General features: G+C 49.3%; 1 protein-coding gene across 2 annotated transcripts in view; it reads left to right on the top strand.

The window, feature by feature from the left end:
* Window positions 1–13290, top strand: part of PPP1R12B (protein phosphatase 1 regulatory subunit 12B) — a 201765-nt gene that overhangs the window by 67974 nt on the left and 120501 nt on the right. For both annotated transcript variants that reach the window (XM_022561943.3, XM_022561942.3), the window contains exons 7-12: window positions 1217–1296; window positions 1966–2159; window positions 6724–6836; window positions 9439–9639; window positions 10614–10696; window positions 11662–11787. In XM_022561943.3, the coding sequence (XP_022417651.2) occupies window positions 1217–1296; window positions 1966–2159; window positions 6724–6836; window positions 9439–9639; window positions 10614–10696; window positions 11662–11787 (797 nt within the window). The remainder of the gene's footprint in view (window positions 1–1216; window positions 1297–1965; window positions 2160–6723; window positions 6837–9438; window positions 9640–10613; window positions 10697–11661; window positions 11788–13290) is intronic.

Genomic DNA, 13290 nt, shown 5'->3' with positions numbered 1-13290 from the left:
TTCTTCTAGATCTTTGATGGTTTGGTTGTCTGTGCCCTTCTGCTTCGTGCAGCACAGGAGGACCATGTAAGCATGGTACCCACGTCCAGACTGCAGGGTGGAAAACCCTGCCAATACTCGAGTGAACAGGGAGTGAGTCACACTCTACCTGAAAGAGAGAGGAGGAGTTAGGTGAGGAGGATAAAGTCAGTCACATTAGGGGCTTGAGAATCTCCTGTTTAAGCAGAGTAGGACAGAAAAAAATCGCTAGCTTTCCTTGTGTTTTCCTTTGCGTGGGCTGTGGCTCAGGGCACATGAGCTCGAGTTCAGGAGAATGTGAGAAGCTGAGAGCAGTTCTGAATGAAAGACCCGTGTGATTCAGTAACGGGACAGATCAGCTGTCCTGCCCTCCCCTGTGCTCAGCACCGTCTGGACTGGGAAGTGGAGACGCTCATTTCTTCAGGGCTGGCTGGGAAAGCTGCAGACCCAGAGCGCAGACGCAGCTTGCGGTTCAGTTGTCCCCTCTGATGAGCAGCTGGAACCGATTTCTGAGCAGCAGCAGCCTTCCTAATATAAGATGATCATTTGCATGGTTAGGTGTTTGTTGTTTTTTAAATTTTTTATTCTGAAATAATTTGGAAGCTTACAAAGACGTTGTGGAAATAGTAGAGAGTTCTCGTGTATCCTTTACCCAGCATGGTTCGGTCTTTGTACATGAGTAATATCCTCACTAAATAACATTTCTATGCTACCGGGAATGGTGCCTGCCTTTGCCCCCTGCATAACTTTGGGGTCCAGGGATTTAAGTACATTTTGTCTAGAGCAAGTACCGGACAGTTTTTTCCAAGGGCTTATTTCCCATTTGGCACCTGCTTCTTCTTTAGAACCGTTGCCAACGTAATTCAGTATACGGATGATGGAGAGTTCTTTCAGAGGTACTTCTGGCGTTTTATCCTTTACACCTAGGTTTTTTGGGACGATTGGGTTTGGATATTTGATGGGGCAGTTTTCATTGAAGCTCTAACGCCGTGGATTTCCTCTTATTGAATGAGGATCTTCCTCTGTCATTATATTCCAAGGAGACGCAGCACACAGCTGATGTGTCTCCCTTCTCCCCAGTCCTCTCCCCCCCCTTTGGTGTTGGTCCAGTAACAGGGCCATTTTAGTTTTTCTCGTGGCTGCTGATTTTTTACCAATAGTCAACGTCTTCCCTTTTTTCTGTTTTCTCAATTTCCAGCTTCGAAGTGAAAAAGAGACACGGAATAAGCTCATTGAGTCGGATCTGAACAGCAAGTTGCACGGTAGACTCTTTAAGAAGTAAGATATTTGGGTTTGAGAAATGTGATGAGCCCTGCTGAGTGTGACACGTTTAGCTCGAGAATTTATCCAGTGAAGAGACCCCGTGTTTGTAGCCAAATGATCTTTAAACACGTGGGAATGTTTGAGGGGCAAGGAGGTGAGTGGCATTGACTTGTGGGGGGGGACACTGAGAGTGGGTGGGCGTGTTTTAAATTTGTGAATTAACGGAGACTGTGTGCATTGCTTTTTTCCCAGCTGAAGGGTTCTTAGTCCCAACTGCTTCCCTACCTAGAAGGCCTGAGGTCAGGGGCCGTGTCTGTTCTGTTTACACCATACTGTCGCCTGGCATGGTCCTGGCGTGTGAGAAGCACTCAGTAAACATTTTTTAAATGATTTTTAAAAATATTTACCTGCTCACTCATCATGAAGATGCATAGCCCTCCTGTTCCTGTGTGTTAAACGGGCTGGATTTTCTCCTATCACACTCTCAAATCCAATACCAACCCTTAGTCAGCAGAAAACCCAGGATTCAGAAGAATACGGATGTAAAGGAGGATTTGAATATATCTCTTTTACTGCTTCCACACAGAGCTTCATAGGCTTGTCCTTCTCATACCGGATCCCCAGTGAGCGTAGGAAATGGTGTGTCCTTTCTGAATTGCGCTCAAATTGTCGTCTTTAATTTAGCAAAGAGAAGATGCTCTATGAGGAGGAGGCACCGAAGCCCCAAGAAATGGAGGATGAAAACAAAGAATCCAGCAGCTCCAGCTCAGACGAGGACGAAGGTGAAGATGAGGCTTCTGAGTCAGAAACCGAGAAGGAGGCGGGTGATGCCGAGACCCTCTGTCTGCAGAGCACGGGGGGTCACTGCTTGTCACAAGGCAGGTGATGCCAGGGCCCTCAGGTGGAAGCAATTCCCTAAACAGAACCTCCAAGTCTTTTTCTTTTTCCTTCCCATTATGTGGAGCTCCTTCAATTCCTGATTTGGGGATTGAAGAAGGAACAAAATCATATTTACCCTTATGACTCTCATTGATGATATACATCATATGGAGTTCCTTAAGTTTGTTATATGGCGAGACAGGAACCCCAGCGGTGAGAGTTGGGTGCTGGGCATGGTCAGAGTGCCAGGCTATACATTAGCCTGGGGTTTTGATACACAGTAAGGCAAACACTTAGGAAAGAGACACATGGGGCTTTGCTGAGTAGAGGTTCCCCTGCCGCAGAGTAGTCCTCGTGGGTAACTGGGAGCTCGTGATAAACTCAGATTTCACCTGCCCATGTCCTGCAGTCACCGGCATGTTATTTCTTCAGACTGGTGTCCACGAGAAGATGCAGTGTCTTCAGTGAGAGGACCAAGTTAGAGGGAAGAGTCCACATTCAGTTTATGTCAATAGTAAAGTCTGTGTTTCCCTCTGACTCTGCCCTCGCCGGCTGCCCATCACGAAGATGCTCAGCTCTTTCGGTTGCTGGGCCCCAGCTCTTGTAAAGTGGGTCTGCCTTCACTGACGGGGTTTCTCTCAGTTGCAGGAGAGCACTGCCTTTGTCCGCGTCTCCGTCTCTCAGAGGAAGTTAGAGACCCTTTGCTTGTGTAGAACAGACGGTCCCAGCTAGGTCTGTAGTGGAGGAGACGACCTTTTGTTCACTGAGTCTTGAATTGCTGTTCCTAAGCAGGCACAGCTGGCTCTGGAAATGCCAGTGTAGTGTCTGTCAAAATCTGCATGTGTTCCTCTTTGTAACATTTGTATTGTGTACTGAGGGCTTACATGTCTTAGGCTTCCAGTATTGTCTGGAATGAGCATCTAGACTTGTTCTGTGCCGGATCACTGTGTTAGCTACCAAGGTGTTGGCGGAGTGGGAGGGCACTGCCTGGGCTACTGAAATTACCCACGATGTGTCCCCAGGCCTCAGGTCTCTTGTCCCCTGCAGCCCAGCTCCACGTTGCTATTGGGGTGAAACACCCCGCACCCCTTGATGATGCTGCACTCCTGTTCAGAAACCTTCCATGACCACCTTCCTGACTCTGCCTGCAGAGTAAGTCCCAAGCCCTGTGGCCCGGCCTTCAAGACCTCTCATAGTCTAGCTCCAGCTGACCTTTCCAGTGTTGTCTGTAAGTGCGGATGTGTGCTATCCAAGCTGGATCGCTGGAGTTCCCAGACAAGCCTGAGTGTTCTACCCCTGAACAGTTATTCGTGTTGTAGAACTTGTTCCTGGCCATCAGATGTTTATTGCATGATTTCCGTCAGAAGCTGTAGGGTCTGCCAGATTGAAGAGTCCTTCTCTAGGTTTTTCCTGTGCAGGAACCTGCAGAGGAGGGACCCCTCCCTGTGCTCTCCCCGCCGTGTGGCCCCCAGCACTGCTCATTCCTCTCGGTTGCAGCGCCCTTGGGCTGGGAATTCCAAGCGTGTCACTCCCAGGTCTCAGCACTGCACCTGGCACGTGACGGGCAGCCACATCCACTGAACGTTTTGTTGAATGTATCTCGGGGATGTAGGGGGATAGGAAGGCGTGTACGTGAATAAAGCCCATGTCACGTGAGAGAGAGAAATGCAGCCAATGGTGTTCACTAGTCCAAAACACTGCATTGAATTTGGGGGTTTATTGTGACATTTTAGGGTGGAGATCAAGGAGGCGGAATAGAAAGACACAGAGCTCACCTCCTCCCACGAATATATCAGAAATACATCTACACATGGGACGGTTCTCACAGAACATAGTAACGCTTCACATTTATGCAGTGCTTATTTATTTATTTATTTATTTGGTTGCGCCATGTCTTGGTTGTGGTGGGCGGGCTCCTTAGTTGCAGCACACGGGCTGTGGCATGTGAAGTCTTAGTTGCAGCATGCGGGATCTAGTTCCCTGACCGGGGATTGAACCTGGACCCCCTGCATTGGGAGTGCAGAGTCTTATCCACTGTGCCACCAGGGTAGTCTCTATATACAGCTTTTGAATTTGCGACACACTTAACAGATTTTTATTTAATCCTCACACCCACACTCTGAGGTGATGTATTATTGCCTCCACTTTTTAGAACGGGAAAGTGACACCGCAGGTGAGGTGACTTGGGGCTCACAGCTGTGGGCGGAGTGCCCGAGCCCCCGACTTTGATCTGGGCTCCTCGGAGTAGCAGGGGCAGAAAGCTCACGCTGGGGGCAAGGGCAGGATCTCCCCAGGGGAGGGGTCGTCAGAAAAGAGCTACATACGGGGTCTGGGAGGTGAGATGGAGTCGGTGGAGTAGGGGTGGCCCCAGAGGATGTATGTTTCTGCGTCAGGAAGGCCGAGCAGGAGCGAGGAGGAGACCGAGGCTCCAGCGGGTCAGTCTCAGAAGCTGGCGGCGGCCGTGGGCTTCCCTGCGCACTTCTGTCTGTGGACATTTTACTCCTGACTCAGAGCCCGGCTCAAAGCAGCGTCCTTTGTGAAGCCCTGTCGTCACAGCTACAAGGTTTCCTCCCCTCTTCTGACTCCTGTAGCTGTGGTTGGAGCCTTTGTGTTGCTTGGACTACTTAGCATTCGTGTTAACCTCGGTTCTCCTCTTCGTCTGCTCTGCTCTCCCCACCAGCGAGCTGCGGGGGCGCTGGGACACAGCGTCTGTCCTGCTGACCTTCGCGTCCTTCCTGGTGCCCAGCGCCGGGCCTTGTGCAGGGCAGGTGCTCGGCACAGCCTGGCGGGGGCGTGGGGAGCGGGTGGTGCCTGAACCTCCAGGTGCTGCCTGGCGCGCGTGCGCACACTGAGCAGGCCCTTGTTGAGTGCATGTCTCCTCTTTTTAAACCTCCAGAGGTACAGCCTCATAAACTGACAGTTTCCATGTGTGTTACATACAAACGTAGTTGTAAGGAATGTTAATTATATCTTGAGGTAAATGTAAGCAGTTTGACTTGGATTTGTTTTTCCCTTTCTCTTACTTATTTGACGTGTTACTTATCTACTGCTGCATAACAATCCATCCCGAAACTTAGTGGCAGGTAGCACAACTCTTCGTACGCACCCAGCGTCACAGGTTGGTAGTTTGGGAAGGGCCCTGCCGGGGCAGCTTCTCTGTTGTCCGTGTGGCGAGTTGGTGCGTGGCTGAGGGGTGGCCTTCTCCCTTCCTGGTGGCTTGCCAGGACGTCTGGGGTAAGTGGGCCGTGTGTCTCTTGTCATCAGGCAGGCCAGCCTCTGCTTCACACGGCAGCTGAATTCCAGCCATCATCAGAGGGGGCGAGCTCCGCGCACACGCACTCTCCAGGCCTCTGCTGTGTCCCGTTTGCTGATGTCCCAGGGGCCACAGGAAGTCACACGGCCAAGCCCGGAGTCAGTATGAGGGGTACTACACAGGGTGTGGACTCACCAGGAGTCAGCCTGTGACAGTGTCAGTGAGGTTTGGCAGTGAGGTCCATTTCCTGGGGGTAGAGACGTTCCGACTGTATTCAAAGACTGCTCTGAGTATTCACAGTAGCCACAAAGACAGTGACGTTAATAATAATAAACTGTTTTCTAGGGACTTAATATTGAGTTATGCAATTTTAAAACATTTTATCTCTAATCTGTACAGCAACTCACAAGACAAGAATTTGAGTTCCTGATTTATCAGTGAGAAAATAGAAGTTCAAATATGCTAAGTAACTTGCCCAGTGTCCCACATCTAGGATGTGGCTTGAAACTGTCCCGTAGTTCATGAGTGGGTTACCCTGGGGCTGTGTTTCTGGAGTCCAGGGACCAGAGGCCCAGCAGCCGCTGGATGCAGGCAGACGGGACTTCTGTCAGCGCCCCGTGAGGGACCCCTCCCGCTTATGTCACCACAGTGTCCTACACGACCCTCTGGCTTTATTTCCTGTTGTGACCCCAAGAGCCCTTGTCACTTGGTGGCTGCCTCTTTCCTGACCAGCGGACGTGGGTGTTGTGACTTCCCGGCCCTTCTTCCTGCTGCTCTGTGCCCTCCGGCTTCCCCCACGGTGTCTTCCCTACGTTCCCTCTCTCAGACGATCTGTCTCTGCTCTGAACCCCCGGAGTACTTGCTGATTTAAATCAACCAGTTCAGCACCGGACGTCTTTGACCTTGTGTTGTTACCATGATTATTTTACATCTTACGGCTCTTCTTTTTGTAACTGCCTAGAAAGCAAGTTCTATCTTATACTTTCTCTGGCTTTTCCTGCCCAACCCTCCAAACAGAGTAGATTCTTACTGTGTACTTACTGATGAATTTTATATGTGACATATAGTGTCAGCTATACATGTGGGGATTAGAATTGGCACCTGTCAAGACAGGAATTCCACTTGAGTCTGTTTTCTTATAAGAGACAGTGGTTGCCAGAGGTTTCATAGTAGTTTGAATCCAAGCATTACATGGCCCTAATGATCTGTTTTGATAATGGGTAAACCCTTTCTGTTAGCCGAAAAGTACACATACACACAGATAAGGTTCTCATACTTGTACTTGTTGCTTCTCTTGTCTTAAATAACAGATAAAAAGCCGGGAGCCATCGTCAACCGTTCCAACTCTGAAAGCAAGAGTAGTGCCGCAGAGCAGACACCAGCACCAGCGCAGATCATCTCCTCCACCTCTTCAGCCAGGAGAGTGAGTAGTTTGGAATTAGTTTGGATATTTCCCACTATTGCAGTAACGTACAGTTAGAAAGGCCCTAAAGGTACATTCATGCTTTTTTTTTTTTTTCTTTAAATTGAGTATAGTTGATTTACGATGTTGGGTTAGTTTCAGGTATACAGCAAAGTGATTTGGTTATACATACATATATGTCTTTTTTTTTCACATTTTTTTTCCTTTATAGGTTATTACAAAGTACTTAGTAGAGTTCCCTATGCTGTACGGTACAGTAGGTCCATGTTGTTTATCTATTTTGTATATAGTGGTGTGTATCTGTTAATCCCAAACTCCTAATTTTCCCCCCCCCTTTCCCCTTTGGTAACCATAAGTTTGTCTTCTATGTCTGTGAGTCTATTTCTGTTTCATAAATAAGCTCATTTGTATCCTTTTTTTTAGATTCCACATATGAGTGATATCATATGGTATTTGTCTTTCTCTGTCTGACTCACTTCACTTAGTATGATAATCTCTCTGGGTCCATCCATGTTGCTGCAAATGGCATGATTTCACTCTTTTTTATGGCTGAGTAATAATACTCTGTTGTATATATGTACCACATCTTTATATTCCTGCCTTAGTCAGCTCAGCTGCCATAACAAAATACCACAAACAGGGTGGCTTTAAATAGAAACTTATGTCTTACGGTCTGGAGGCTGGAACTCCAAGATCAAGGTGCTGGCGGGTTCAGTTCATGGTGAGGGCGCTCTTCCTGGCTCTCAGACAACCACCTGGTCTCCAAGTATAATCACACTGGGGGTTATGGCTTCAGTACGTGGATTTGGAGGAGTGGACACAATGTTTGTGTCCATGACTTTGCCCACAGTATATTTTAAAAAAGTATAAAGCCATCACCAAACAAATTTGGCTACAGTGTGTTTAGATGACACAGGCCCTAGTAAACTGGGACCAAGGAAGTGTTGTCAGTTGCCTATTTTCTTCGTATCTGAAGTTGAGGAGAGCGTATGTGAAGCTCAGTTGGGCTGGGAAGATAGCCAGCATCCAGCCTCGATTGTTCTGATGACTGCTCTTCTTTTTTTACTTCTCGTGTTCCATTTTACTTTCCTGAGTTAAGTCCTTATAGTCGATGATGAGTGGAGAGCAGAGGTTGAAAGCACTTGTTGAAATACGTGAGTGCCTCCGGCAGCCTCCCCAGGCCGCTCAGAAGCTGCCGGCTCCTCGCCGGTGATGCCGCGGCTCCTCAGCGTGTGGGATTGATGTTGAGGAGAACGGGCCCGAGCTCTTTGGAGTGCAGCTCTTGGACAGCTCTGTACTTCTGCAGATGCTAACTTACTGATCTTCCCAGAGCCTCGTGAATGTGCAGGTGGCATTCTGGTGTCCTTGTGGAGACGAGGCAGCAGAGGCTCAGCTGCGCGCTGGCTCCTGGGAGCGTCCAGTGTCTCAGTCCTGCGCACTCCCCCTGCTTTGCGCGTGACTAAATCGCCTGCTTTTTTAAGAGGAAAAGTCCTAAATTAAAAAAGATACAAACGCACACCCATACTTATTCTACTTTGCTAAAAGAATGCTGGGAAAGACATTTCTCCCCTCAGAACCAGGGTGGCTTATAAAGAGCTGACAGGATTGATTCTCTGAAGCTGGAAGGAGTATGTAAATATATCCATTCAGATGATCGGGTAAAAGAGAAAAATCTAAGCATGGTTTTACATTTCTATTGCGTTTTCACTATGCCAGAGGGTAGAGGTGGCCTGGTTCTGGAGAAAGACCGACGCTTCTAGCAGAGCCCCCCACGGCCCAGGAAGAGGCCCACGGCTAATGGTCTGTAGACCAGATGTGCCCCAGCCTGGTCTTCAGGCTGACACTAGTCTGTGATGTTTTCTGTGGTTTATAGCAGGATGAGATGGTTAAGGACAATGGAAGCTTTCCATGAAGCTTTCTTTTCTAATGTTAAAATTACTTCTCTCTCTCTCTTTTTTTTAATGAAATGATGGTACCGGAAATGGTAATCCATTTCTGAAAGCTGTTCTGGCAAAATTTAAAAACTGGCAACTCTGTGATTTGTACCATTTTTTTTTTCTTTTTTAATTTTGCTGCTCGCTGAAATCTGAAATGCTTAGAACTGCTGCCCTTGGTCAAGTAAACCATTGTCTTGAAATAAGCAGTTAGAATTTGAGTGGAGTGGCCTTTAGCATCTGTGTGCATGTTACCTTCCATCAGCTTGCCGCAGTCTCATCACAGGACCTTGAAACATAGCGACACCTTGGCCTGCCCTGTGTTTCCCAGTGTCCACGTGTTATAAGAGGGGTAAGCTCTTTGCCAGGGTTGCAGATGGGCACGTTGAGGCCTGGAGAGGTGAGGTGTCCTGTCCCCAGGCACACAGCGGACAGGAGGGGGCGTGTCACCAGGCCTGGGTCAGCACTCAGCCTGCTGTCGTACTCCTCGAGCAGCTCTGCCAGGTGGGAACTTCTTAGGCTGTCTCTGGCCCAAGAGAAAGGGAGCCCTGCGCGGGCCTGGCCTGCCGCGTGCTTCTCCCTGCTCCGCCCCACATCGCCCCACGGAGCTCAGCTGGGGACGGAAAGACCCAACAGGACCTTCCTTTCCTTTGCTTCGTCCCTCGTAGTTCTCCGGCCTTTTCAACAAGCCGGAAGAGCCCAGAGATGAGTCTCCGTCTTCGTGGAGGCTGGGCCTCAGGAAGACCGGCAGCCAGAACGTGCTGGGCGAGGCGGCCAGGTCCAGGGAGGCCCTGCGGGACCGGGGCGCGTCCATCCACCGCTCGGCCTCCAGCCCCCGCATCTCCACTGTGCTGGACACCAGAGAAAAGGTGCAGTTTCCCTCTGTGACAGTGCAACCTCGGGAACAAAGGAAAACATTTTCTAGTCCCTAATTTGATTCTGGAAGTACAGAGTCTTTAAAAGGAGACAGGCACGTTGATTAATCATGTAGCTCTTTGCTTGCTATTACTTGCTTGGCCAAGAAAGAAAGAGACCCCTTTTCCTTTTGGCATATACCTTCTGCTCATTCTTCCTTACCCTCCTTACCTGGGGCAAAAAAGTGGGTCAGAAGCATGAAGATTTGGATACGGCCTAAAAGGTCCCTCTGAACCAGTAACAGTATTTATTCTTTTTATGTTTAGAAGCAGAGTTCCTTGCTTGGGCTTTCAGTCCTGATGAGGCTCAGGCAGAGTAGCACTTAGAAAAACAAATTTTAGCGTCTCATTTTTTCATTAATTGATGTATGATCCGGCTGCCTTCTCATCTACTGTTCATCCAGAAGGAGCACGTTTCTGTGTCTTTACTCTGGTTCCAGAGTTCACAGGGCTCGCTTGGTGCACCTCTCTGGGGCTGGGTCTCCTTTAACCACAGACCCCTCGCTCGGTCCTGGGTTTCCGGAGACACTCGGGCCCGAGGTGTGTGGGCTGGATTAGCTCTGGGGCCCATTTGTACCTGAGGCTGCATTTCGAGGAAAAGAACCTGAGAGTGCAGTTGCTGTCTGGCTTTTCAGAAGCTCCCTGTCTCTGCAGGGCTGCTGCTTGGTGTGACTGGTGCTGCTCTTTCCTGTTTGATGGCCCTGGCTTTTCCCATGAGAACTATTTCCCTACATGTTGGTTTTTAATGGAGGAGAGTTGGGAATGAGCCTTTGAATGCTAACCTTTTTTAATACCACTCAAACTGAAATTGGTATTGAATCTGGAAGTAAGATTATATAGGTATATTAAGTTCTGCTTTTTTACCCAAAATGTTTTCCTCTGTGTCAGAACTCTGCCTTCCCTGTGCGTTCCTTGTTTTGATTTTACAGGAGCGAGAAAGCAGAAGCTCTTTCAGCGCACTGGGGCCGCGGAGGCTGAGCGCCGCCAGCGACCTGGAGGAGAAGGAGAACAGGTACTCCGCACCGGGGCCCCACGGCTGCCCTCCCACCCCGGAGCCCTAGCCCTCCGTCCGCGCCTTGCCGGTGCTGGGCCGTCAGCTCGACCCTCCCATGTGGGTTCGCTTTAGTCCACAGCTGGCTCTGTGCACGTGGGGTCTGTGTCCACCGGAGGCTCAGGCGCTCCTCGTGCCAGGACAGGGCCTGTCCCCTGGGGAACACTAAAAATGTGGTTATTTAATTGAATTGATCAACTTCTAATTTGTAAGTAAAGTCTTCCTCATCAGTTAAAATGAATATGGGAATGTTGAGGTATCGCTGCATCTCAGAGCAGAGCCTGGGCTAGAGCCTTGCTTCTCAAGGTGCGGTCCTCCAGCCAGCAGCACCGGGGCCACTGGAAGCCCGTTAGCAATGCAGAGTCTCAGTCCCGCCCAGACCTGCTGAAGTAGATGGGCGCTTGCACAAAGTCCCCTCAGTGGTTGAAAGGTGCGTTAAAGCTTCGGAAGGACTGCCCTGGGGGACCTCCCCGGGTATACCAGCTGTGGTTAGGAAGAGGTGCCAGGGCCGCTCCTGGCCGTCGCCCGTGTAGGAAGCTGAGGAGGCTCCTTCACTTGCGCGCACGTCCTCTCTGCCTCCCCCGTCCCGCCTCTGCTTACTTTGAGCGGCCCTGCCAGGCTTTCTAACTGAGGAACGAAGTGGCCCCTCCTTACGAAAGGGCTCCAGATCTGCACCACAAGCAGTTGGTACCTACTGAGATGGGTTGGCTTTGAAGTTGCTAAAAGGAGGCAGACACGAAGCCTTAACCAGTCCCCCGTCTGTGCGGGGAGACAGGTGTATGAACACCTATCTCTTGAAAAGGGCCCCATTGCTGTCTCTGCAGCCACATGCGCTCCGCCTGCCCGGCCCCCCCTCCCAGTTTATGCCGTGCCCTGGACAGAGGGCGGGGCCAGTGTTTTGTTTTGTGTCCGTCCTGCATCCACAGAGAGTCGGCTGCTCACCTGGTGCGGAGTGGCCCCCCCGCCCGCCAGCTGCGGAGGGACGGAGCGGAGGGGAGCGAATCTCTGCAGATGGCCGCCCCTTCCACCTACGTGACAACCTACCTGAAAAGGTACCAGGCTCCAAGGCTGGGAGGTGGTTTCCTTCACTCTGGCCGTGGGCAGATGGGCAGTAAATTGCATGCCTTTTTATACCCAGTTAGCACGACAGAAACGAATCAAGAACTGAATTGCTTTTAGATTTTTTGGGAGTGACATCTTAAGTAATTTTAAATCAAAGTTAATTTCTTTCCCTAACTGAATCAGAGTAAGCTAATTCCAAGTTCTCCCCACAGACAGATCTGAATATATACTCCGTCCTTTCAGTCCTGTAAAATCTTCAGCCAGATATGACTTTGGGTAGACTCTGAGCAGGACTGAATTTAAGTCGCCCTTGCCCGGTAGCCAGCTCTCCTTCCTCAGCTCAAGTCACGCTTTGGGGGGAGGCAGGGAGGGGCCTGTAGGGTGTAGCGGGGGCAGGATGGGGACAGATGTTAATTGCATTAAAAAAAAATTTCATATTGAAGCCTGTTAATTTAGGGACTTGAGTTGTTTTTTTTTTTCTTATGACTTTAATGGCCCTCAGATCCATCAAGATATGAAACTCGCAAGTCTGGTGCAGAGAAGGTACCTGGGTTTCCTTCCCCTTTTCTCATCTGTATACCCCTTTCTGCAGTTATCTTCTTTGCCATGTACCAGCCAGCAAGCAAGGCACCTTTGCCAGAGCCATTAAGCTACAAGACGCACTCAATTAATATTTCCATTTGAACTTCGCTGCTGATGTGGAGGAATCTGGTTCTCATTGCTTCCTCTGAGTTCTTTCTTCACTTGTACTCTCTCAACCACACCCCTCCAACTGCCTCATCATGCCACAGCTTTCATCAGTAGGTTTTTAGGTGATTCTTGGCTACCCTAGGCACAGGCTTTGGCCACAGACTGTGTGTTTGGGATCAAAACCTATTTTCACTTGATAGGAATAATCTCGTCAACCAGTTAATGTTGGAATGTGGGGACTGTGCCATAAATCAAACAGCCACTGTCACCTTTTAACGCCCTTCAGTTCTGCAGATACGTCCTGTAAGAGAGGGCTCAACTTTGAAAGGGAGCAAGTACAATTCATTGATGCCACTGAAGCTTCGTCCTACAGCCTCAGTGTTTTTGGCTTTAATGAGGCTGTTGCCTGTTTGTCTTCGAGGGTGAGGCCTTAGTCTGAATAGATAACTTATTACTCCTTATAGCTGGATCCAAGCTGAAACCAGGACCAAGAAAACTTCTCTAAGAAAAGAATGTTCTAGAACTTAGGAAAGATGAAGGGGGCATCTTCATCTTCATCTTTAATGTTCAGGCCTGGTGTTATTTTGTGGTAGGGTTGGTGGCTTTCTGGATCCAAGTCATCAGCAGATGGATGGAGTGAGTAGTGTTTGGTTTCATAGATGTCGTTTGGCATAATCATGGTGAACAGAGGAGAGGGGACACTTCTCTTTAGGGTGGGAAGCGTGCTTAATTATGTGAGCATGTTTGAGAAAATTTCTACAGCTTGCTCTATACCTTGGACTTCCAAAGCTTTTCTTCTGTAA

This window comes from Delphinapterus leucas, chromosome 1 (genome assembly GCF_059928025.1).
Source record: "Delphinapterus leucas isolate spDelLeu-1000000601 "Yukka" chromosome 1, BTC_Dleu_Yukka2, whole genome shotgun sequence".
Classification (NCBI taxonomy): Eukaryota; Metazoa; Chordata; class Mammalia; order Artiodactyla; family Monodontidae; genus Delphinapterus; species Delphinapterus leucas.
Note: the sequence above shows the minus strand (reverse complement) of the source record. Positions and strands in the feature narration are given on the sequence as shown.